General features: G+C 31.1%; 1 protein-coding gene across 2 annotated transcripts in view; it reads left to right on the top strand.

Moving 5' to 3' along the window:
* Positions 1–27,480, top strand: part of Lrch (Leucine-rich-repeats and calponin homology domain protein) — a 37,064-nt gene extending 9,584 nt beyond the window's left edge. The window contains exons 5-17 of one of the 2 annotated variants that reach the window (XM_089241321.1): positions 1,458–1,563; positions 2,639–2,775; positions 3,299–3,417; positions 4,956–5,070; positions 5,770–5,855; positions 11,343–11,525; positions 12,250–12,337; positions 13,118–13,252; positions 13,433–13,511; positions 15,187–15,281; positions 15,379–15,516; positions 15,699–15,776; positions 26,752–27,480. In XM_089241321.1, the coding sequence (XP_089097447.1) occupies positions 1,458–1,563; positions 2,639–2,775; positions 3,299–3,417; positions 4,956–5,070; positions 5,770–5,855; positions 11,343–11,525; positions 12,250–12,337; positions 13,118–13,252; positions 13,433–13,511; positions 15,187–15,281; positions 15,379–15,516; positions 15,699–15,776; positions 26,752–26,853 (1,461 nt within the window). In that variant the 3' untranslated portion in view covers positions 26,854–27,480. Of the gene's footprint in view, positions 1–1,457; positions 1,564–2,638; positions 2,776–3,298; positions 3,418–4,955; positions 5,071–5,769; positions 5,856–11,342; positions 11,526–12,249; positions 12,338–13,117; positions 13,253–13,432; positions 13,512–15,186; positions 15,282–15,378; positions 15,517–15,698; positions 15,777–18,718; positions 20,036–26,751 lie in introns of those variants that run through there. The other variant, XM_089241320.1, reaches the window with a different exon arrangement.

A 27,480-nucleotide genomic window follows, 5' to 3' on the forward strand; every position in this document is an offset into this window, starting at 1 on the left:
AGATATGTAGTCAAATCCTGTTATATCCATGCCTGCTTAGGCTGGAATTACATTATATAAGTTTTGTAAAAGATTTTTTATAAAACTCGAAAAATTCAACGAATAAATGTATTGGTTATGTTCGAGCAAATGTAACAATAAGCACATTGGTTTTTTTTATTTTTTGTAAAAGATCTTTTACAAAACTTTTATAGTGTAATCCCAGCCTTAGTGCCTGAAATTTTATGTGAACAAATCTTCCCTACACAGTGATAAAAATAAAGTTAAAAATTACCCAATATATATTTATACAATTATCAAATATACAGTGCATTTAGAGAGATATAGATGGCTTTTTTCTCAGCCAGAGATATCAAGGAAACAGTTATTTTCCATCTATTATGCTGAGGTGAGCTCGGAAAGAAAAGTCATCACGTCTCCGCCGGGACTCGAACCCAGGCCCTCAAGCATGCTTGCCTGGTATGCAAGAGGGCCTGGGTTCGAGTCCCGGCGGAGACGTGATGACTTTTCTTTCCGAGCTCACCTCAGCATAATATCCGGAAAATAACTGTTTCCTTGATACAGTGCATTGTTTTAATTTTCATAACTTATTTTTATGGTTAGGTTTGCAGTTTTTCTTGTATGGTATTCAATGATCAATTGATTTAACCGTTCCGCTAGAAATTGAGATATTCAGCCGGGTCTGTCCAGCCAAAATTTGGGTGTTTCCGTACCCTTTACAAAATATAAGTTAATGAAACCATAAATTTGGATTTTCATTTCTTTTTGCAATAGATTAACCAGATTACTTTGCTTCCCATAAAATTACTTATTTTTTACAAAATTTGTGATTTTTTTTTTTTTTTTCTACAAAAATAAGGAAAATTTTCAGAAAAGTAGGACCTTATAAAAAAAAGTCTGGATAGACCCCCCCTGTTCAGTCAAATCTATTGTATTTCTGCATTGACAAAATATCTTACTTCCTTAAAAATCATTTATTTTTTATTTTGGCTGTGATAAGATATCTTGTCTCCTTTACAGCCAATGAAGAACTTTATTTCTTAAACATAATTTTTCAATGAAACATGACAATTGAAACAAAGCCTTCTGTATGAAAAAATGTGATATTTTATAGAGAATTTGGTGACCTCTACTGTGATATTGCTAATGCAGATCTATAAATAGACAACAGCATTAACCGTTCTACTACATCACACACCAACTTCTGCCATATCACTATACGCAGTTTACTGCCATTAACAAGTTGGATTCGAAATGAAGGTGCCATCTATCAGTGGTTGCCTCAAGCTCGTTAGAGAGAAAATATCTTGTTATCTATATTCTTCCCCTAGTTCAAACCTGGGACCTGACAGTAACCTCCATAATAATAGACGAGCATCTTACCACAATGCCACTCGGGTACTATAAACCATTCCAGATAAAGCTGGCGCTATAACTAAATTATTTTTTTTTACAAGGATGTCAGCTGTAATGAAATTACTATTCTGCCTCCTCAAATTGGAAGTGTGTCCACTCTTCAAAATTTGAATTTACGAAGAAATCTTTTGGTTGAGCTTCCGTTAGGTGAGTTTTACTGACTTTTGTGAAAATTCATTGAAACTTAAAACAACAGTTAACTTCTCTTTTAATGAAGTTACTTCTAAAGACATCTTTGATTTTCTTTAATTACATTAGGAGCTTATATATATATTTTTTAATTTATATTAGAAGTTGTATATTCTGCCTCCCTCAATCTGAATATGTTCTGCCTGTTATCAATTTTCTTCGTTATAGAAACTATTATGGAACAAAAAATAATCAAATGATTTTCCTATGTTGGAATGCGAAGTCTTTATTAGCTGAAAATATTACAATCCTTCAATGCATCGTGCTGCTCATAAGCTGCCAATAATCAGTTTGACTTATTTAACATCAGGGGAGAAAAATCTATTAATTTCTTGTGTTCTAGTCCTTAGAAACCAATAGGAAATTTTAAATTAAAACATGTGAATACAGTAGATGGTAAATTACCACAGTAAAAACATGGTAAATTTAAAGTTTTTTAGAGATGTAAAGTTCTCAAGAATAATCTTTAGGGGAATATTCTCTAGAATATTTACAATAATATATGATGTCTATATATGTCCTATATATGTGATAAATAATCTCTATAAATAACGAGAATAATTCTTATTTTTGATAATATTCTGCTGAAATTTATAATAGTTCTTTTAGAGAATATTTTCTCTCCCTGTCAAAAAGACTGGGAAAATTGAAATTAGTAGCCCACAATATTAAACTTCAAAAGTAAAAAAAAAAATGAAACCTATATATATATATAAAACTGAATTACACAACTTGCAAAGAAATACAACTGATAAAAAATTTAAGTGTGTGTAGTATGTACATTGAAGAAAACAGTTCTGTATCTTCTTAGAATGAAATTGATTACAAGAATAGCTTCCTTTGTCGATTAGCTTTTATTTATTTTTGCATTCTAGTTATTTCTGAAATTTTATCTAATTTTGAAAAGAAATTTTTTCATCTTCAAAGGTTTTAAATCTTTCATCTCAGTGAGAATCTGTGTACTTGTGATATAGTAATACAGAAAGTTATATCATCAATTGATGTTAATAAAGTTTGTATATTGCCCTTTCAGAAATGTGCCAGCTAAAATTGGTGAGCTTGGATGTTTCTGGCAATCGGTTGTCCACTCTCCCTACACAACTCAGGCTGATGATTTCGTTGCAGGAGTTGTTTTTAGATCACAACCCTCTGACATTCCCTCCAGCTGTTGTAAGTTTCATTTTTCTTTTATGTTCAGTTTAGAATTATTTTTAACCTGAATTTTGTTTTGTTTCTCTACCAACAGTTAGATAATACTTGTTTGATAAATAAAAGTTTAGACCTACATATTCTATGAGCGTTATTATTTTAATTTTTTTATTTCAGCATTCTAGCTAAATATTAATGCAAAGCAATTTTATTTCAAAAATATTGTCTTTATTGATATATGTGAACTGAAAAATGTCTCTCTCTCTTCCCCCCCTCCCCCTTTAAACTTGGGAAGATTGTTTTTGAAGTTTCTCAAATATTTTTTCAGATTTGAATTTAAATGTGACATTATTTTTTAAAAAGAGGAAAACTTGTGTGTTTTATCAGTAATTAGAATATTTATCCCCTCTTAATCCTCGTTATAAGGGAAACTTTGTGCTATGTCAATGCTTCCATGTTTTTTAGAATGTTATATTTTAAGTTTAAATGATAATTACCTACAGTCTGTTTTTAATGCAAGTTTAACTATTTTGCATTTCTTCAGCTTTGTAGAAGGGGTCGAATACATGTTTTCAAGTTCTTAGAAATACAAGCTATTAAGGAAGACAAGCAAGGCATTATTCTTGAAAATGAATTCAAGAAGTTTCGGAGCCAATCCCTTTTGTATGAATCAAGTTTATTTTGTCTTTTTATCTCTTTAACTAATTTTTACAAATTATTTTTGAATAAGTTACTTTAGAGAAGCATGTAGAGTGAACATATAGTCCTAGTATGTGGTTGATTTTTTTACTTTTTTTAGTTTTCAAGTTTTTTGTGAAATTACTTTTATTCATCCATTCTGTAATCTGATAAAACTTCTCTTTCAATCTTTGCCACAGAAAAACGTAGGAACATATTTTAGTTGTTTTAATGCTGCTTTCTCATCTAGGAATATACCAAGTTATTCAATGTGACCAGTTTTTAGATGTAATGGCATTCATACTTTTCGGTGATCAGTCGGGAAATAAGCATAGTATTAGTTTGGTTTTTTTTAAATACAATACATCACATCAAACAATACCATGATTATATCATTGGGTGTATATCTGAAATTTTTGCATCTCAAAGCAGTTATTTTTGTTTGACTAAACTGGTTTTTGTAATGGGAGACAATTTGGCCTTTTTCATGATTGATTGTATGTTCGGCTTTAGTTTCAATGAAATAAGGTCACCCTTGGATATCCAGGATTTCTTAGATCAGTGACTCTAGGGGAAGAACTGCCGTTTATTGCGTAATATGTGTGTGATACTTTGTTACAATTCACATAATCCTGCTTTTCAGTTATTTGATCTCCAAAACAACAAAAATTCACTGTTTCAAGTTTAAAAGCAAAGTTTAAAATTTTTATTTTCTGCCCATTTTATTCCATTGGGAAATTAGGCTGATTACCCAAGAACAAAAATTATGTTCCATAGTGTAGCTATGACATTTTCCCCTTGTGTGTGTAATTTTTTATAATGTAGTAGTGCAGGGTGATTTAGAAAGAATCGTCCAATTTCAAAGTCACATATTTTTTTAATTAATGTGAAATTATAAGTAATGTGTGTGTATATATATATATATATTAGGCTCAGGATTACTCATAACTGTGATTACGGACTGACTAATATCATGCAAACAAAAGAACACTGAAAGCTTTTTGCTAACTAGACGCCATTCTACTTCTTCACCAAAAGAGCTTCAAAAAAACACACCACACTAACATCATTAGTTGTTCATAATTTGAAACTTAGACATTTTTTCTTTATTTTTCAAATCATCTGATTTTTAATTTTTATTAAAAATATAAATATAATTTTTTTATTCAAAAATATAAAACTTTCTGAATCACCCTGTAACAGACTCTAAAGTGATGATCCATTTGGTGTTTTTCCCTTGTGATATGAATTTTAACATTTATAGTTTGTTACGACTACAGTCGAATCCCATTTTACTGAATACCATTATAGCAAAAATCTCGTTTTACCGAACACTTTTCTAATCTGTCAGATAAGTTTACATAGGAACAATGAAATTCCTTTATGACAATCTGAAATTCCTTTATGGCAAAATTTCGTTACAACGAAGTGATTTCTCCGGTCTCTTGGAGTTTGTTATAACGAGATTCAACTGTATAATATTTTGACCGACTTCGAATTTTTATATTACATCATTCTTTCAGATCTGATGCAAGGTTCCAAAATGGTTTTGCTTCTGGTAGCTGTAGAAAAAGTTACACATTTGATTCAGGTTATAGTACTTCTGACTGCGATTCTAAAAGCTTAGAATCTCAAGAGGTAATTTTTATGGACTCTAACGAATGTTTTACTCATCTTTTGAATGTTACTAGTGCAATTTTACACTGAAATGTAATCCTGAGGGTACATGTGTACCTGACATGCAATTACATCAAAGGAATTTTAAATAAAGTAATTACATAGACATCACAAAATATAAATTACTGTTACCAGAAAAGTAATTATAAATATTTGTTGACACAAAAACTTACACTTTCACACTTGCAACATATGAACACCTACACCAGGGCTTGACAAATCCTAGATTGCCATGGCCACTAGAAAATTGTACCCTAAAATTTTCTACACGGGATGGCTAAATCCAAAACTCTGAGGATTATAAATTTTCATGATTTCATAATTATGTCTTCCAACAAGGGAAGGGGTCATCATGTTGCAAAATAGAAAAAAAAACCATTATTTTGGACTTGTGTTTTTTTGAAAATCTATGCTTAGCTCTTAAAATTTTGCTAGCACCTGACTTTTTTATTTGTCATGTCATATAGCTTGCATCTATATATGCATAGATGAAGTCTTTTATTTTTTTTATTAGCTTCAGTTTTTCTTGCAATTTATTTTAGTTTTTCTTTTTTCTCTCTTCAGTATTCCAATTTTTTCATTCAATTTTGTGTTTTAGTAGTTTAAATAGTTAGATTTAACTAAAAAATTAAACTATTCATGTTATTAATTATTTCACAGTTTGCGTGTGGTTTCAAGCGTTATTCTACAGAATCACAAAGCATATGGGATGCAGCAAATATTGCTGCTAGGAATCAAAATGCAAGGTAAATTGTTTTGTTTTTTAAGCTCACTAAATTTTTGGGAAAACTTTTTTTTCTTTAATAAGATACCAATTGAAATTCATATTATAGAAGCATTGATAAATCAATGCTACTTTCATAAGTAACCTATAACAGCTTTTATTGCACTCACATCTGTCTGGCAGCATCTCTTTAATATGTGAACTTTCACTATCTCCCGCTATTGAAAAATAAATTTCCTTTCAGTACCAGGAGTTTGATATTAATATATATTGTATTATTTTATTTCCTTGAACAACTATGTAATATTTCTGATCAAAATCATGGTCGGTTTTAGATGAACTGTTCTGAATGAAAGCCTTTTTTTTAAATATATATATAAGCACTTCCATTATTGTTAATGATAGAGATGAGACGAATATTCTGCTGTATTCAGTACTGGGCCCTTTTGCCGAATATTCAGTTTGGCCGAATATCTGTGTAAGTCTAAGCACAAAAAAACCAGTTTTAAAAAATTTTTCCCATAAATTTAAAATTCCTTCCTGTGAAAAAGCTTATGTCAGGGTGAGTTTCCTGGCCAAGGAAAAAAACATATAACTGAAAATAGAATCCAACTACAATAAAAGGTGGAATTGAGCATGGATTACACAAGTTCACTAACTGAAGGGATGTACCTAGACAAGAAATGTATTAAGCAGCTGAAAGAGACAAAGAACATCTTGAGAGGAAAAATAAGAAAATAAGCCATCAATTTTATGATACATTACTAGCTGAGAATAAATAATGGTTGGCATTTTCTTGATTAGATATAAAATTGTGACAGCTGTTGAAAAAATTGATTCTGTAAGTAATATTAAAGGACAATGCAGTAGGACTTGGCTAATTCGATAATTAGAATTGTTTCGTGAATTCATTTTGGATAATTTGAATTTTACAAACTCTCCTTGAGTTTTTAATTTAGCCTATATTGAAATTTCTAGTTTAATTCTTTTCTTTTTTTTATGTTTTAGATAATTCGAAGTTGGAGAGAAAAAATTATGATTTTTGTATCAGATTTAGTTTGGAAAAATTCTAAAAGTCACACAGACAATTGTTTTATTTAACCAAGTTGTTATGCAACAAATTTTCAAAAACAAAAGTTTTGAGTATTCAGTTTTTCTCTATTCTTTCAGAATTTAATGCCCATTTTGACATTGTTCGGCTGGAGTGCAACGAGAATGTGTACCACTTAATACCGATTGTTCTTTTAATCTATAGATCAATGTGTACCATTCTAAATCTGAATCTTTTTACAGTCAAAGTACAAATTTTAATGTGTTAAAGTATATTTCCTTGATAACATAAGAATAACAAACAAAATTTGGAAAACAGTTTCGTAACTGATGATCATGAATTGTTTCCATTAATCAGGCTTTAAGCATGGCTAAGAAATTCTGCAGCAATATTGGTTCCAGAACAAGAGCTAAGACAAATTATTATAATTGTAACTAATTAAAATTTGGGAAACAGTTTCATAACTGATGGTAAAATTTTAATAATTGATAACTATTAACCTTTGTGAATGAATGTTGATGATTAAGTTGCAATTTGTAGTCATTTTGCAGATCCAGGATAGATTAATTGGATAATTCAAATTTTAGATTAATCAAACTTTGGACTTCTATAACTGCGTGTATCATTAAATTTGATTGTCAGTATCATGACAATAAAATCTTTCAATTATCAGTTTGTAATATTTAAATAATAAATTGCATATTTAATATTATCAGTATTTTCATTTTCAATTGAAAACAGTAATTTTATTTATAATTTTGATGAATTTAAAGAAAATCAATATTCGGCTGCTGAATATTTGGTATTTGTCCAAAGCATCAGCCAAGTATTCAGCTATTCAGCCAAATCACTATTCGTTCCATTGCCAGTTTGCTGAACCAATTATCATCATTAGAAAACATTCAATGTGCTACTTCTATAATAAAAATCTTATGTACATTTAGAAATCAATGTATAATATACACTGCTGGCCACCGTAAATGCAACACCCTGAAGGAAGCATGCAAATAATATGAAATTTACAACATGCATTAGCGGAGGTGAGATATGCAAATGATTAGAATTTCAGCGCAGACGCACATCACGCGCGCCTGTGGCGCCACTTCAAAGCGCTATTTAAGGCTTGGAGATTTCGACGATTTGAAGTACGGCAATTGTGTTTTTCTTGTGGTTTTTTCGAAAAAACGATCAATTATGCCTCGTAGAAACAGCGATCATCTTTTGATCAAGTATCCGAGTTCGACAGAGGAAGGATAGTGGCCTACCGAGATTGTGGATTATCTTTCAGGGAAATCGGTAGTCGTGTTGGACGAAACCAAACAACTGTAATGCGGATATGTGATCGTTGGATGCAGGAGGGTACGACGGACCGACGTGTTCGATCGCATCCACCTCAGTGCACCACTTCACGTGATGACAGGCGTATTGTGCGTATGGCAGTGACGGATCGCTCAGCCACATCACGAACCATAGCACAGCACATTCAGTCTGTACCGCATCATCCAGTGTCTGGGCGTACCATTCGACGCCGTTTACAGTAGAGTGGTCTGTTCGCAAGACGTCCATTGCTTCGTCTACCCTTGACGCAGAACCACAGACGTCTCCGCCGCCAATGCTGCGATGAAAGAAGGATGTGGACGGCACAATGGAATGAAATTGTCTTTACTGACGAGTCACGCTTCTGTCTGCAACACCACGATGGTCGGATTCGAGTCTGGAGACACCGTGGAGAGAGGATGCTGAACAGCTGCGTTATGCACCGCCACACTGGTCCTGCACCGGGTATTATGATATGTGGCGGTATTGGATATCACTCTCGCACTCCTCTAGTACGCATTGCCGGTACTTTAAAAAGCCAGCGCTACATCTCCGAGGTGTTGGAGCCAGTTGTCCTTCCTTACCTTCAGGGCTTGCCCACAGCCACATTTCAACAGGGTAATGCGCGACCACACGTGGCACGCATTGTCCAAAGGTTCTTCGTCAATCGCCAGATTGAATTGCTTCCCTGGCCAGCTCGCTCTCCGGATCTTTCGCCGATAGAAAACATGTGGTCCATGGTTGCTCAACGATTGACCCAGATTACATCCCCAGCTGCCACACCAGATCAACTTTGGCAACGCGTGGAAGCTGCTTGGTCTGCTGTACCCCAAGAACACATCCAAAGTCTCTTTGAATCAATGCCGAGGCGTGTGGCAGCGGTGATCTCCAACAATGGCGGCTACTCTGGCTACTGATTTTGGCAGGAACCACACTTCACAGAAGTCTATAAATTTAATCATTTCATACTTGGTCAACATGTTATCTACAAAATAAATATTGTTGCGATATCTCTTGTCTTTCTTGGTGTTGCAATTTGGGTGGCCAGCAGTGTATAAGTACAGTAAAACATCGACCAGGGCTGTGACGGATAACCAAATAGGCAGATGATAGAAATATCTTAATATATATGTACAGTAACGTGATTTCACTGCGGGCTTGAGACAAAAATAAAAATAGAATCCTTTTAAAGTGAATAATACATATTGTCATCAACAACAACCATTTTCAATCCACTGCTGGATGAAGGTCTCTAAATTTTTCCATTCTGCTGTCTGATACTTTAGCCATCTAGTTGACTCCAGCCACTTTCCTGATCTCATCCATCCATCTTGTGTGAGGACGCCTTCTCGGACGCTTAACACCACGGGGGTACTAGTCTAGAATACTTGTGGTTCATCTGTTATCCTGTCTTGCAATATGTCCAGCCCATTTCCATTTCAAGCGTTTAATTCTTTCCACCATATCATATACCTTTGTGTGGTTCCTTATCCAAGTGATTCCTTTTCTGTCTTGTGATGCCTAGCATACATCTTTCCATGCTCTTTTGTGTTGTCTGTAGCCTTTGTATCATCTTGCTTGTGAGTGTCCATGTTTCAGCTCTGTATGTCAGTGCTGTACTGAATAATACATATATATTGTATTTAATTTTACAAAATGATCAATATAAACTTAAATATAAGTGTAGTAATGTACAGAAATGTATTGTAATACTATAAACCTACTTTTTTGGGCTACATATGAGGCAAAAGTGAAACACAGCTTAAAAATTCAGAACAGTAGCATTGTAACGTTATGCTGAGAAAGTTAATCAGGGAGTGTGAAACAACACATTCATTTAAATACACTGGGTACTCTGTGTCATGACACAGACCAATATGTAACACAGTAGCAACTGGTTAGTGATTGGTTGTGGTGCACCAGATCAACTCCTTCACCACCGACAATTAGTCATTTTAGATGATAACAGAAACTGACGGTTGATCAAAGTTTTACTGTAGCTATGTGTCAATAATTTAAACCAGATTGTTTCACTTTTTACAATGCAAGAAGCCTATTCAATAGTAACAATTATCAAGGTCTATTGCAGAGGGTTTAGGGTGAACATAACTAGGTCATAAATTACCATGTAATAATATAAAACTTTCAAACCAGAAATGACACTAAAAATAAATAAGAGAAAATTAAATTAAAAAAATTTTTTATTGATTTTCATGCATAATTTTCAAAAGAGACTCAAAACATTAGTAGACATGGTGGTATAAACAGGCTGAAATAAAAAAAAATGCTATTTCCACATGCAAGTGGTTCCTTGCTATTGAAACTGCTTCTTAAATCAGACACATACATATAGAGCAGCAGGAAAAACTACTAAAGAATGGTTACTAAGTAACAACCACTCAAACACTAATGGCATGCCTTAAGGTGGCTACACACTACTATTGTGTATGCTATGTAGTCCTGCATCACAGCAGTGACATGGTGAATCCTGATTTGTCATGGGAATGTCATTTCCATGTCACAGAATTCCTGCAAATCAGAATTCACTGTGTCACTAACGTGGCGTACAACCATGTCACTTTGTGTGTAAAAGCCTTTAGAGCCGTGTTTCTCAACCTGTGGTTCACAGACGTCCAGTTCATGAGTACTTAGTAAGGAGTCGACGGGATCATTTTCATTTACTGCTGTTGCATGAATGACACATTTTGTACTGTCAAATTGTAATTTATTCAATTTTTTATAAAATTCTTATTCAATTCAAGGTATGCAAAACAATACTTTTTGCATTTTATCGAAGGGTAGCATCAAAATTGACCTGATGCTGTAGGGGGAGCCCACAACATCAAAAAGGTTGGGAAGCATTGTCTTAGAGAAACCATACTTGATGGTGGGGGGGGGGGTGTATTTTTTTTAAATCAAATTTTAATAAAGGGAAGTATAAAAATTATTTTTTAGTTCATTATTCTTATTAAGTTCCATTTGTGTCAACAAATTATTCAGGGAAAATCTTTTGTATATATCAATTTTTTTTTAATAATTAAATCTTCTAAAAACATTTTTTTTTTTTTTTTTTGCATTTCTTGTTATTATAATTTCATTATTTCTCCAGATTTTTGAAGTTCTTTTTCTTTTCTTCTTCAGCCCTGCTTCATCAACTGCTGATGGTAAAATATGTGAAGAGGGCCAATTAAATTCTAAGCACGAGCCAAAATCTTTGCTTCACATGCAGCCTTATAGGGAATACAAAGAGGCACTGAGGCAGCAGAGAGCTTCAAAATTTGGGAATGTTTACAAAAGACCGTCTGCTGGAGATGAAAGTTCTGGGTTAGTGGTTGTTTTCAGAAGTGCTGAAAATTCATTTTTAACCTTTGTGTTGTGTAAATTAACTAAATAAAAATATTCATTTCATTATTTAAGCATGTGAAATTTATTTCAAGAGATAAAAAACTTCAAACTAAATTTCTCATCCTTAGCATGAAATTGTTCATTAAGTATATGAGCTGTTCTCAACTGGGGTGCTGCAAAGCTCACAAAATGTGGCATAAATATTTGTGATACTTTGACATGGATGTCCCCACCCACAATAAGTATTATAAGCGTGTACACCCATAACATAGAAATAATATTTAATTAAAATAGAAATGAGCTTCAAAACTTCAGTAATATATTTAGTGACTGGGTGTAAGGAGCACTCGACAACAGTGTATGCAGGAAAACAAAACGGAGCTTTTTTGATTGCATCCAATTTATTACTCACTAGGTGTAAACCAAATTTTCAATATGATGACCCAAATACACCACAGAATCTTTGAAAAATTCACATTTTGCTTTGTGCATTTTAATACAGAGGTAACTAGCTTAATGTCGTAAGTTGAGCTTATTAGATGCAGGAAGATTTATTTCAAGAGTCTGAATGCAAATCTGTCCTGAGAACCCTGAAGCCAATCGTGCATTCCTGTTAAGTTTGCTATTTGAAGTTTCAAAATTTCTGAGATGTATAATCCAATTACCAAAAAGTTTTTCATTATTTTATTTTTTTATTTTATAGGTCAGAGCAAGGAAGTATAGTATCTTCTCCTCGATCAGAAACTTCTCTGTCAGTCAAGTACATGACAACCAGTGCCTTGCCAACTTCAGTATGTACACTCTGTTTTATTTATTTTTTTTTTGTTTTTTGTTTAAGAACTCAAAAATAATTTATTTTGCAAAATATTCATTCCTTGATGTTTGAAGAGGGAAAATGCTTATTGTTAGTCATGGCACTTCCTAAACTCTCTATCAACTGCAGCAAAAAACTAACAGACTGTTTTATATAGTTTCTTTCCTAATACCATAGTTGAATGGAACACCCCTCCACTATTGTTAACTCCCCCATGATCTCTGATTTCTTGTCAGATCTAACTAAATATCTATTTGTAAATCTACTGCATCCTCTTGCCCTATAAGCCTTTGAGGCCAACAATATTTCATAAATAAATGAAAAGAATAGAATTTGAAAATATATATTTTCTCTATTTTCTGAGTTTAAAGATTAATACATTTTTGAATGCTTGGACAAGGATTCAAAAATTTAAAACTTATATGGATAAATTTATGGGATACTTGTTTTTTTATGTTCCTCCAATGCATTGTTTTCTTTTTTTTAGTGCCCCATTTCGACATCCTTCATACTTTTATGCAGTGAAAATTACTTCCTTTATCTTCCCTTTTGTAAATTTTGAATATTTTAAATGTTCTTATGTACTATCAAGAAATTATTCAATTTGATAAGTTGGCAAAAAAAATATGAAAGTCTGCTGTGCTTTTTACTGTAATTTTTAGTTAAAATTTTTCTTTGTTACATTAAAAATCACGTGAAATTGAAAAGCAAGCTTTTTTAGACATAATAAATATTTCATTTTCTATTTGCAATTCAGGCTGAAGTGGAACCAAAAAATAAGCATCAAACACTAGTCATTCATCATCAGCAACAACATGCACTTCCTCCTACAGAGTTATGCATTGATACTAGACCAAAGGAGAACAATCTTGTGAATAATTCTATTCCAAAGGTTTCTTTCATCTTCTATTTTTTTTAGGGCGGGGTTATTGAATGTGTTTTTTTTTAAATAAATGATGAGATAAATACAATTTTAACTATCAAATTCAATTTACATGTATTTTTAATAATTAGCATTACAATTTTTTTTAATTTTAGATATGTATTCCATTTTTTGCTCCATCCCTTACAGAATCTAGATAAAAAGTTGTCTTCCAGTGGCATTGATGAAAATGTAAATGGAAAGTTGAATTCAACTTGGCCAAAGAGTTGTAAGTGCTTGAAAACATTTCAGTTTATATTGATTTACCTTACTTATATATAATATATATGTATATATATTATTATATAAGTTGTTTAACCCTTCCCACTACTGATATTACTTTAAAGTACAACTAATTTTTTAACCCCTGTAACATCCCTTACTTAAGTTGTTGGGTATTTTGAATTTATAAAGGCTATATAACTACTTCATGATAGCCAGATGGAATCACAAGTGTGGGACAACTAGTTTTTTTTAATATGTTAATTAAAATTCAGTTAGACGTTTTGTCCCTGTAAAAGTGTTTACTGCATTACACATTTTTGTAATGTAGTGAAACATTGCTTTTACAAAATGTTCCCTAATAAATGTATAAAGCAAATTATGGCTTTCTTTGTTGTAAAATAAATATTTATTATGTATTATTTATTCAACATATTTGAATTGAACAAAACTTTCAGATGCCAGATTAATGTGTTGTATACTAAATGGTTTAAAAAAACGATGGGGGGGGGGGGAGAGTTAGTTATAACTAAAATGACCCACCAAAATATTTACATGATAATTATTTATGATTTTTTCTTATGTGGTAGGTAATGGTTTAATATGAGATCAGGGCTTGACAAATTTGAAAAATTCGGCACCAGGGCCAAATTTATTAGCAGCCAAACATTTTTTTTCCCCCAGAAAAAAATGATCTAAAGTAATATTTTTTCTGAATCATATAGGAATTAGTCCTTTTTCATGCTGGTTGCACTGATATATAAATTCTGAAAATTTTGCATTGTCCTCACTCATTTGTCATGATCAACAAATTTGTCAATGCCAGATTTAAAAAAAAATTAGTCACCAATACCAATTTTTTAGTCGCCATGGAGACCTGGTGCATTAGATTTGTTAAGCCCTGGATTAAATTGGCGTTTAAAAAACATCTTAAAAAGTCATGTGCTATATCAGGGGTTCTTGATCTTTTTCAGCCACAATCCAAAATCAACAACAAAATCAGTTTCTAATCCATGTTACTGGTTTTTTCCAACACTAGTGGAACCAGAGACACAATAAGTGCATTTATAAAAAAGCTGTAAGGGGATTAGTATAACTCATCTAAGACACCTTTTTTCATACTGGTTGCACTGATATATAGATTCTGAAATTTTTGCATTGTCCTTAAATTCATTTGTCATAATCAAATTTGTCAATCCCAGATTTAAAAAAAAAAAAGTCTTTTGCCACTGTGAATCAAGTTTGGGTCTTGACCCATAGCTCAAAAAGCCCTGGCTATTAGTGAATTCGAATGACCCATCTTGGGAGCCCCCACAAATCAAATTTGGGTCTTGGCCCACTGCTCAAGAATCCCTGGCTGTTGGTGGATTTGTATGACCCATCTTGGAAATCCCTGTTACCTACCTCTGTGCTATATGATCCGATTTGGCCTGGGCACCTGTCAGCTTTGAAAATGTATAATCCATGGTTTATAGGCAGGAAATTGTATTTTATTTTCAATTTAACCTAACAATTTAGTTTTAAAATTTTTAATACTGTTGATGACCTTGTTTGTTTCCTTCTCATCAGGTCAAATATTGAATGAGCAGCATGAAATTTTTAAAATTCAAGTACAGTATTTTGTTAAAGTTTCGCTATCAAGTTTTGAAACTGAAATTTTCAAAAATATCATTGTTTTACAGCTCCTACCTCTAAACCAGTGAAATCCACATTTACTATGAAACGCGAATTTGATAAAGCTCGAGAGGAACAGCAACTTATTTCAGACCTACGAGAGGTTTGTATACCTATTTTAACTTAAAAAATCTTATTTTTCTTATTGAATCTTTTTTCTATTTGTTATTTCAGTTTCTAAATAACTAAATTTTTTTTAGACTTTGGAAACACGACTGAAGCTTAAACTTCCTGAAGAAATAGAACCAGCCCTATATGATGGTGTTTTCTTGTGCCACTTAGCAAACCAAGTACACCCTAATTCTGTGGCCTGCATCCATGTGCCTTCTCCTGCAGTGGTAGGGGATTTTCATTTTTCTTTTTCTGTTCATAATTTTACTATAATCATTATTAGTGATATTGAAACTGAACAGAATATCAATTCTCCAGTGTGTGTTTGCATATAGAAGACTGATTGAAGATTAACTTCTTTTTTAATAATAAAGAGTAATTAGTGATTTATGCATATTTATTTTTTCAGCCTAAATTAACAGTAGCCAAATGTAGAAGAAACGTGGACAATTTCTTAGAAGCATGTCGGCGTTTGGGTGTACCAAATGTAAGTTAAATTTTTTTTCATTAAATTCTCATTTATTGTGTACTAGCTGTAATACCTGGCGCTGCCCGGGTTTTCTTCAATTACTGAGAGAGGATTGAAAAAGTGACAAACCATTACAAAGGCATGAACTATCATGCATAATACTGGCAGCATTAAAGAAGTGGCAAACCATTGTAAAGGCATGCACATATCTGATACGTATTGTTAGGGAACCACGGTAACCAAAGTAAACATTCTGAAAATCATTGTTAGGGCAGAGAAACAATTGTTGCTCATCTGTTTTTTTGCCCATTTCGGGCATTTGCCCAGCTCTGGTAAACTTTTAAAGTAGCCTATGGTTCAATCCCAGTCCTGTTTGGTATATGCGCAAAATTTTGCGACAATCGGTCTAAAATTCAAGGTTTGTATGAAAAACAAACATACATACATAGTTTCACATTTATATATAAGATCTTAATTTTCCTATGAAAGTTTTGATTTCTCTTATAGAAACCAGTTTATATGAGGCATCCATTCTAATTGTTGTCAAATAGGTTATTACTTAACTCTGTTTATCTTTGAGATAATTTCCAATTAAAGAAAATTTTTTTAATGTTATATGTCATTTTAGAAGCATTTAAGTGGCAAAAAGAAATTTCATGTACAGTTAAACCTCATTAGTATGTCACCCGGTTAACATGTCACTCCGCTTACCAGGTCACTTTTTTGGAAGTCCCAATTGTCCTCAGACAGGAATTGGCACAGCTATGACTTACTCCGTTTAACGAGTCACTCTGCTTACGAAGTCATATTTTTGCTCTTCCAAGAGTGACTCATTTACGAGGTTTGACTGTACATTGTAGGGGTCATATTTACTAAAACATGCCTTGACATTTAAAACCAAAATTCATTCTTTTATAAGCACATTTTTTTTACTGAAAAATAAGAGTTGTGCAAAATTTTTTCAAAGGCAAGTAATTTTAACTTGATTTATGTGGTGATCATGTTTATTAGGCCAGTATCCTGAATTGTTGATAAAAACAGTCGTATGAAATTTGCCAAAAGTCAGCAATTGTTCGGCCTCTCGTCAGTTGGATCAGCAAGATGACCTGTGTGTTAGATGCAGTGTTGCCAACATTAAAAAAGTTTTTAAGTAGATTTTTATATAAAAAAACAACTAAATATATATTCTGGACCTAAATAACCACAATTTTAGCTATTTTCATGAAAAAATATTTTATGCTAATAATTATGAAATTGAGTCAAGGCCGGGATTACACTATAAATGCTTAATAAAAGATCTTTCGCAAAACTTGAAAAAGCAGCCAATAAGTCTTTTGATCACATTCACTGGAATGTAATTAATATGCTTATTGGTTGTATTTTTTTCAGTTTTATAAAAGAATTTTCATTAAAGTTTTGTAGTATAATGTATTTAGTAAAAATTTTCATCTATAAAATCAGTGACTTCAGTTGAAGGTCATAAAGCTACTGAAATTCAAAGATGTTTGCCTCAGTTGTTCCAATTTTTATAGGATTGAATTGGAAAATTCAAAATTAAGACAGCTGTTCTTTCTTCTGAGTAGGTGAGCACAGATTTTGAAACGGCATTTACAAAGTCTGATTCCGTTTCTATATTTTGTATTAAAACAATCCAACTGCCAAAAAATTCTGACCTTCCACGTTGGAGCAAAGACATTGGCATTACAAACAATACATTCAAAGGAACCTAAACATTCTTAACTCATAATTTCATTTAATTCTTAACTCATAATTTCATTTAATTCTTAACTCATAATTTCATTTAATTCTTAACTCATAATTTCATTTAATTCTTAACTCATAATTTCATTTAATTCTTAACTCATAATTTCGTTTAATTCTTAACTCATAATTTCGTTTAATTCTTAACTCATAATTTCATTTAATTCTTAACTCATAATTTCATTTAATTCTTAACTCGTAATTTCATTTAATTCTTAACTCATAATTTCATTTAATTCTTAACTCATAATTTCATTTAATTCTTCATCCATAATTTAATGGGAATTTATTGCAGTATTTCTTTCTAAAGAAATTTACATAGGTGTTTTAAAGAGATACATGTTATTGGAAAAACAAAACTAAACACTGGAAATTTTTTAAGACTATTTACCTCTAGTGGCTGTTTTTCCAATTAAATTGTCCTGCAAGAAAGATGATTTTGTTGTAAAAACTACCAAGTTTGCAACATAAGTTCAAATGACCATGAATCCTGTTTTTAAGGTCTGATATCAATTTTGTATTAAAAGGATTTTTGTTTGAGTATATTAATCACAGTCAATATAACCTCTGTTGGATAGTAATTGGAAATGGCTGGCACAGTGTCTTTTTGTATTGTTATGATATATTTTTTTAAATCAATCACTATCAATTTTGGTTGATTTAGTTCATTGTTTCTCCCCCATATTGCATTAATTTTTTGCATCTTTGTTTTCATTATTTTTTATTTAATTTTAAATCTTTATCTTTTTAATTCAATATTTTGAGATAGTAGTGGGAAAAATCTCTACTTTGTCTACAAAAATTTGTTTTGGTATTTGTACCTAATTCAGATCTGCATGAGAAAATCTCAATTCTTATTATCCAAAGTTTGAAGAGCTGAGCAGCATGTGAATTCATCATTTTTGAGAAATGTTTAACCATGAACATTCCATCATCTATTGAATGATGCAATCAATTTTAATCATCATTTTATATTATTTCACTAGTTTTATAAAATTCTTAATTATTTGATTCAATATTTTGATAAATACTTTAATTTTTCCTCTCAATTAGTTTTTAGACAACTCTTTAAAATATCAATGGATGTATCATCATCTCGTCATGTTTTCTTGTAATTTTTTTTATCAGTTTTATTTCCATGATTCAGATCGTCAAAAATTTAAATCCATTTTCCCGCCTCTTTTGTGTTCTCTTTGCAGGCTGATCTGCAGAGGCGGGAGGATGTGATGATAGAAAAGCAGGCTAAATCCAGATTCACCATGCCATTTCATTCCTTGCCATGTCCATTGTGTACCAAGAAGGATGTTCTTGCTCCTCGCAGTGAAAGAAATGAACGTCTCCTTTCCATCTTCCTTATTTTTATATTTCTGGTTGTTTGTCTGGTGTTGCACAAATTTCATGATCCTGAAGTTGATGAATCTTTTTTAGAGATATTTTTATGCATGCATTTGCCATTTTGTGGAGAGTAGCTAGTCGTGGAAGAACATTGCTCTGAGGGTGGATCAGATATTTTTCGATTTCTATTTTGTCCTTGTGAATCTTCCAAAGAATTTTGTTAGGTTTATTTTTTATACTTTAAATTGTTTATTTCAGCCAATTTTCTTTATTTTTCGTGATCTTGTGGTTGTCTTTTTTTAAGTGTCATTCTTTTTAATTTTTATCGTTGGAGAATTTTTGTTTTTGGTTTCTAATTTTCTTCATAGTTAATATTCTTTATTTTATGCTGCCCAAGTATGACAATTATAATTTAAATAGGATGATAGATCATAATTTAAAAATCTTCCAAATGAATTTGGAAAATTTTTTAATGAATAATAGGTAATTCTCCCTGGATTTTTGTCCATTCATGTTCCTAAAAAGCTGTGAATATTTCCTTTTTGCAAATTCTCAAAATTCACTAATAAAAGTATATTATTAAAAAATCTAGGAATTTTCTCTGATCAAGATTGATTCCAGGCATTCACGTACATATATAGTGTAGCTTCCACATAATGATACGTACCATCTTTATAGTGATTATGTTTTGTGTAAAGATTGTAATCTTTTGTCTAAAAGATTTTTCATACCTTTAACATACAGGATTAGATTCAATCTATAACTAATTTTTTTCTGGTCCCTTGCAAATACTTCCATGCAGATTTCACTGTATTTAACTATATGAAAATTGTGTGTATCTATAATAATACTTAAAAAAAATCAAAATTCTAATTATAGAAGTTTATTAAAAGAACTGAAATATTATATATATTATATTTTGGTTATAAATATATTATTCGGTTGTAAGTCATTTGATACCATATTTTTGTAGTTAATATTCAAGATCTGTTGTGTAAAAATTATCATAGATGTTATGAGTAATTTTTTTTAAATATAGTAAATGTATGTGATATATCGACTCTTCATTAGTTGTGGTCAAAAAATGAATTGGCGCTGTGTATCTCTAAGTTGGAAATCATTTTTCCTCTATCAAAAATACATATGAATCATCAAGAAATTGAAATAAATAGAAACAAAAGATAATCATCAGGCTGGTTTTCTGTAATTTTTTTTACTACAACTACTGCAGTTGTTGAAACATTTTGATTTTAAGCATCATGAGTAACATTTTTTCGATGATGCACACTGATTTCACTTATGCATTAGTGCAAGGGAATTTAAAAAAAAGGCGCATGAGTGAGATATCACTATATCTGATACCATATTCACTGGAAAGTTAAGAAACTGATAAACAATTTTTTTTTTAAACTTTACAGAATTACAGTCACTCATGTGTCCTAATCCTAAGGTTTTTTTTATAACCTTTTTTTTATAATCTTTAATATGAACTATTTCATAAATTTAATTAGCAAAGACCAGATTCATGAAAAAAATAGTTAGTTGTATTATTATTATTATTACTCTATAAGAGGTGAATGCAATACAAAACTATTCATATCAGATTAATGTAAAAAATTATATAAATCACAAATGTACTTTAGCATTTGCAAATTCTAATGTTTACTTACTCTTATTTTTTTTTATTAAATTTTGCTTATATATTGGGGTATAAATCTGCTTCTGATTAGTGTGCTTAATGCAGCTCTATTCAAAGACAAATTTGCTGCTTTTTATGTGTTATTATTGTGAAACAATATGAAAATATTTCTATCTTTTTGTTATATCAGGCCTTCGAAACTTTTTTAAACTAAATGCTGTGCAATTGTGTGCCTTTTCCATGAGGAACATTTTCATTTTAAAAAAATCAATTGAGAACTAGAATTATCTACCACCTCCAAAGTATTAAACCATTGATGTCTGTACTTTTATTTTCCTCTTTTAAATATGTACAGGTCTTACAGTCTCCCTTAAAAATACTTGAAGTACTTATAAATTTAGTTTATATGAATTGAGAAATTTTGAATCACGCATAAATCAAAAATTGCATACTTTTTCTTTTTGTAAATTAAAATTTGAAGATTTCCAAGTAATTTTATTTTTAACAAATATTTACTGTATATCTGCTGTTTTCTGTGATATGAATACTATAGCAAAAGTAGTGGTTTTGTTTCCTGGTCTGTTTTCTAATAATCTGTTGTACCACAATGAACTTTTTTCATTTTATCCAAAATATTAATTAGCTTTATAGAATACTTTTCTCTGCAAATCATGAATTAGTCACACTGTTTTATAGCTAATGGTTGGGACACTAATTATTTGGCAGAATCTGGCTAATTTTCTGTAGCTGTTTAGAATTGGTTTCAAGCTGTTGGTCCAAGTCTAATTAGTCCTTTCTGAATGAAATGACAGGTGCAAAAAAATTATTTATTTAATAATAATTGAGCAGTACTTTCAGAAGCAAAAGCCATAATATTTTTTCAAACGTTATATGAATTTTTTTTTTTCCTATTTTATGTGCCAATTTTTCACATTTTGATTTCTTGTAGAGGATAAGAAATACTGTAGGAGTACTATATAGTGTAATATTCAAGGATTTTTAGTTTTAATCATGTGATTTGTCTCGGTCTTTTTTTGTGGAATCTGTTTTTTATTTTGTGAGGAATATTATCAGTGTAATTTTACCTGTATTGTTTTATTTATCTGTGCACATATGTTGAGGCTTACCAATGAAAAATCACATATTTTATTTATTCTATTGGGAATCTAGTTTATCACACACTCATGGATTGCATAGTGAGAGACACTCTTGGGATTTAATGCAGTTTATTTTTCTACGTGTTGATCACTTCTGAACTGTGTTATTTAAAAAAATGCCCCAAAATAATCTCGTGTATCAAATAATTTTTCTAGTCCATTCAAAAAGATTTTAAGAAAGGAAAAAGTAAAAGGGGGAAAGAGAGCCTCATATAAAATCTAAAGCACCAAGTAGTTTATACGTGTGTATTATATATTTACATATTAATTGGTGCATTTACTAGATGCTGAAAATATATTGATATGCATCTTATTAGTCATATACTGGAAGTGACCTGAAGTCTGTGATTTCAAGATAAATAAAATTTTGTATGCTGGTGGAGGGATAAATAAGCTGTGTATGTCTGTGTGTGCTGCTGTGAGTTCTGTGGTTTAAAAATGTACTTAATGAGGGATCATGATGGTATTGAATGTTGATGATATTTTTATGTAGATTTTTTTCTTGTCATGCAATTCTAAATAGAGTATATAACATCAATTTGAAAGTAATGTATATTTTATTCAATTTATTAATTGCATGCATGGTAGAAAGTTATTCTGTAGTTACAGCGTACTTAATACATAAACTCAAGCAAAAATTAAATGTAAGAATAAAAGTTTTATTTATTCACTAAAGAAAGATTTTAATGAAATTTAGAGCTATATAAAGCTTTTTCGTGTTACTGCCTTTTGTCAATAAGATGAGAAAAATATTTTATTAATATGAAGCTTTAGAGATTATGTATATACACAAATGGCTAAATTTCTACCTTCTGGCACCCGCAAATACATATTGCTCAAGCATTTTATTGACTCGTGTCAAATGACAATGTGGTCTATAGCTTCATGTTGCCTTTTTCCTGACTGTGCCATTCATTAATACAAGAGTTATTCCTTTTGAATGAGCTTTTGCATAATATATATTCCTAGTGTTTGCATTTAAAGAAAATGGTTTTATACAATTTTTTTATATTATCTATGTTGCCATTATTTAGTTTATCAGTGCAGCTTGACCTTTTATTAATTTTTTTCTAATATATATATTTTTTATCATTTTGAACAAATATATGTTGTAGTCTTGTTTTCAGTAGGTTGTAATTGCTATAACAGTGATACCTTGGCTTACATATTTTTTGACTAAGATTTTTTTTCACAGTATTTCTACTTTTGCTAATAAATACAGATTTGGCCAATTAATGTTTTAGATGTGGATTAACTCGCTAACATAACACAGCCGCGTTGTGGGCTTTTCTCGCCAGAATTTCTGTTACTTGAGCCAATATATGTTTACCTTACAATCGCTTTCAAGTTATATATATATATATCTTTCAAAAGCTTTTGGGACATTTTATATAAAACTAGCTATAATACGCGGTGATGTTGGGATTTTCTTCAATTACTGGGAGGATTGAAAAAGTGGCAAACCATTATACAGGAATAAACTATTATACATAGGCCAATATTGGCAGCATTAAAGAGGTGACAAACCATTATAAGGCATATGCATATCCAAAACGCATTACTAAGGAACTAAATAAAACATTCCGAAAGGGATTGAGGCCCAGGAACCATTGTTGCTTGACAGTTTTTTGTCCATTTTGGGCATTTGCGCAGCTCTGGCGAACTTTTAAAGTAGATTATCGTTTAAGTCTAGTCCCATTCTGTATATATACAAAATTTGTGTGACAATGATCGATCTGAAATTGTAGCTTTGCATAGAGAACACAGACAGATAATTTTATAGATAGACGAGTTAGCCCAGTGTAAATTGTTTTAAGCACATATATTCTCTCAGTGTAAAACTTAACATGAAACTGAATGGTCTGGACATTTTAAGAGATTTTTTCCATCTTAATTCATCATCATTTTTAATCATCTTAATCTTGTTCAATTTACATGGGGCACAGAAAGCAGCTGACCAGCTACAAAAGAGGTCATCTGCAAACCTGACTAGGCTGTGCTTAGGATGTGAAATAAAAATGATCCTCTCAGTATTTATAATACTGATTTAAATTCTTCATCAAAATGTGAAATTGTTCAATTCACAGGGGGTCTGTCCAGCCGAAATCTGGGTAGTTTTCCAGAGACTTCACAAAATTCCAGATCTGAAAAATGGACCCTCCACAAAATTCTTGTTCTGAAAAACTGACCCTTTATGAAATACAAATTAATGCAATTATAAATTTGGCATTTCATTTCTTTTGTAATAAATTAACTAGAGTATTTTGCTTCTCATGAAATTAATGAACCTTTTCTCAAAAATAAGGAACATTTTCACAAAATAGGACTATATAGAAAAGTCTGGACAGAGCCCTGGCTCAAATTTTTATCTTATAGTGCTTTCTTAGTGTTATGAAGCTTCAATTTTTGGCTGTACCTCAAATGAATCGAACGATTTTCCTTAGAAACCTATGGGAAGTTGAGTTTTGGCTAATGAATACAATTCTGGAAACAATTATCTTTGTTAGTCAAGGTATCACTAATGGCAACTCAAACATTTTATTTTTTTTCTATAGCATAGTTTTAATAACTATGATTGAATTATGTACTTTGCAGTTTATTTCGGCACATAATCAAGAAACATATTTAGCTCAGTTTGTGACCAAAGATATATACAAACACAATGTTATTATATTTCTAGTGATGTATTCAAAGGCTGAAATATATGGATTTCGAAAGTTTGTTGTTTCATTTTTTCCTTTCATGAACATTAACTGCAGATTAAAATGTCACATGGTTTTTATTTTAAACCAGCTGCTACCTGCGGCTTCACTTGCTGAATTTTCTAGTCTAAAAATTTCCTCTTATCCTTTAGGGATTAATTTTCAAAAAAAAAATATTTTTTGTGAACTACATTATAAAACTACTGGCCAAATTTCAAATTTATAGGCTTCAGTGTTTATATAAAAAGAACCCCCAATGACCCCTTTAGGTATCAATTTGTGTGTGTGTGTGTGTGTGTGTGTATGTATATATATATATATATATATATATATATATATATGTCTTTCTGCAGCTGAGTAGTTACACAGGGTGTTTGGGGGGGGGGGGAAGTGTCTGAAAAAGCTGTATTGTTCACTCCACAGTTAAGGTGAAAAATTGAAAATGATCAGCAAAATTTAGCTTTGACAAATACATCCTTTGGAGAAAAATCTAACAATAGAAATTTTTATATAATCCTTAATAAAAAAAATTCAGTTAGTAAAATTGGCACCTCTGGTTACTATAAAGAGTGTCAAATTATTATCTATCAGTCTGAAATTTTATTAACCTCATTTTTCCAGCCTGATCCCATGAAATGTCAATCAAAATAGACTTTGGTTTATTAATTTTAGTAGTTTTAGCCAAGGAAAATCGAAAAATATTTCATAAATGTCTGCAATTTTTTTTAAACATGTTCTGGTGACAGCTGTATCATGTCGAATATGAAAAAAATTAATATGAAATTATGTGTAAAATGTTAATTATTTGAATTTAACTTAATTTTTTTTTTTTTCAAAAAAAGAATGGTCACAGACACTTATCTTTTATCCAACTCGTATGGAGCAGCATCGAACAGGGAAGCTTATGGGAGTCTTGAAGACTCTGTACACCCTGAGAAAATGTATCTACATCAATCAGTTTGACATATCTCATGATGCATGATCAATCGGTGATGTTTGATCACAAGATGATGGAACTATTTAATATATAGTGAAACCTCACTATAATATTTTTCTTTGTCCCCAGAGTATCATTATATCGAGATTTCACTGTATATAAACTGGGACTAATTATTCAAAAATTTCATCTTATAAATCTAAATTTTTCATCTTGTGCAGACAATTACTGATTAAAAAAAGAACTTATTGAACTGAGACACCCTAGCCACTTTTGTGTGATAGGGGCTTTAACATATTGTTTATATGTGATGCAATCAATCTTTTCTACTAATCAAGCATAGAAATAAATTGATGAAATGGTGACTGCCAGAAGAGTGTTTTCTGCATCATAAAAATTGTTTGGTATGTTAAAGAATTATGAAGTATCCGCAAGTGGATGAGGGGGGGATGGAGGCAATTGTCCCCCTTCAGTGAGAAAAACTGTTATAAGCAGAGGTAGACATCTAGAGGAGTCTGTATCCGCTTATGGAAATATTTCTATAATAAATTTCTAATTGAAAGAGCAAAGATTTGCATGCAATTGAGTTTTCTTTTGGAAATCAAGGTATAATTTTTCATAACTTCTACAATGCTCAAAACAGGATAATAAATTTCTGTGAGAATTACGGATTTATTTTTCCCACAAAAAAAGGTAGTTTGTTTTGTTGTCTCTAATTTTTTTTTTTTTTTTTTTTTTTTTTTGAAAAGTATGCTATAGTAATTATGCCCACTTGATTATTTGCCTACTTAAAACTGCAGTAGAATCTCATTATAGGGTACCAGTAGGGGCTAAAGATTGTTTCAATGAAAGTCCAGTTTATAACAAATAATTCTTATAAGGTTGTAATGTAACATGGCGTGTGTACATCAATGAAAGTACAGTAGTAAGCTATATATAAAAAGTGTTTATTACGTATCAAATAGAAAACAGCCTTCAACATAGGCTAAATTGAAAAAATATGTACACATATCCGCACTGCATTAATTTTTCTGGTTAGCAAGTAGTGTACGAGTCACACAGCACATCCTTGCTTATGCAAAAACAACACAGTAATCTATGTGTAATCGCTTGCTTTTGGACATTTGAAACTCATCAAATAAAAATAAGCACAAATTATACTATTATTACAATTTTTTTCCAGTGTCCATTATAATGTGGTTCTACTGTATTTAAATTTCGTGTCTCGTATATTTTTCTTTCATTTCAGGAATTTTATTAACTAATAATTATTAAATAAATAAAAATTAGTTTAAAAAAGTTAAAAAATGCAAAAATAAGGTTAAAATAACCATTAATATAATAAATTATTATATTAATGGTTATTGAATTTTTCACTTGCATGCTGGTCTTTTTTTCACAGTGAAATAAATTAGCATTTTATTTAGCATTGCATGTTTCAATGCGTTTTTGTTTCTTTCAGGAACTGTTATGCTCTCCCCAGGACATACTTGGTGAACAAGGTGGATTGGTGCGTATTGCCATAACTGTTCAAGAACTTGTGCTAAGGGCAACTAAAATTTGACAAAACTCAAGCTTTTCACTTCATCATTCTTCCTAGTCCATCAAATACTGCCAACATTGCACAAAAAATTTATAAGTGATGCTGCGGAAAAAGTTTTATGTGTGATTCGACAATTCTCCACGATGGTGCTGATAAATGAATTTTAACATTTTTTTTTTAAATTTAAAGAATTATGGTTTTTTTGTGCAAGAATGCACAGTTTGTGTGCACATTCTTTATTTGACATCCTTCCATAAATTGTCATGTTTGTCAACATTCATATTCATTCAAAGATTATGCTACCACTTCAAATGAACCAGTTGGCCCTGAAATGGTGTACGATAAAGATTAGTTTTATTCAGGTTCATACTGTTGGAACAAAAAGACATTTTTATTTCTTTGTAGAAGAGAATAAATGTTTTAATCGGCTATGGACACTTTGGAAACTCTGGAGGTGCTGTAGCAGTTTTAATGAAAGAAAACTGTGGTGAAAAAGCAACGAAATTGTTGGTAGTCAGTTTATTTATATTATTGTAAAAGTGACAAACTTTTTATATTTTAAGAGATATTAAAATTTATTTGTAGGAATATATTTCTTTATTGATTATCTCAGTCTTGTGATGTTTTCTAATTTAAATGGTTTTAACT

This window comes from Pholcus phalangioides, unplaced genomic scaffold (genome assembly GCF_987345545.1).
Source record: "Pholcus phalangioides strain wild (caught in Gottingen) unplaced genomic scaffold, Ppha-v1.0 ptg000013l_1, whole genome shotgun sequence".
Lineage (NCBI taxonomy): Eukaryota > Metazoa > Arthropoda > Arachnida > Araneae > Pholcidae > Pholcus > Pholcus phalangioides.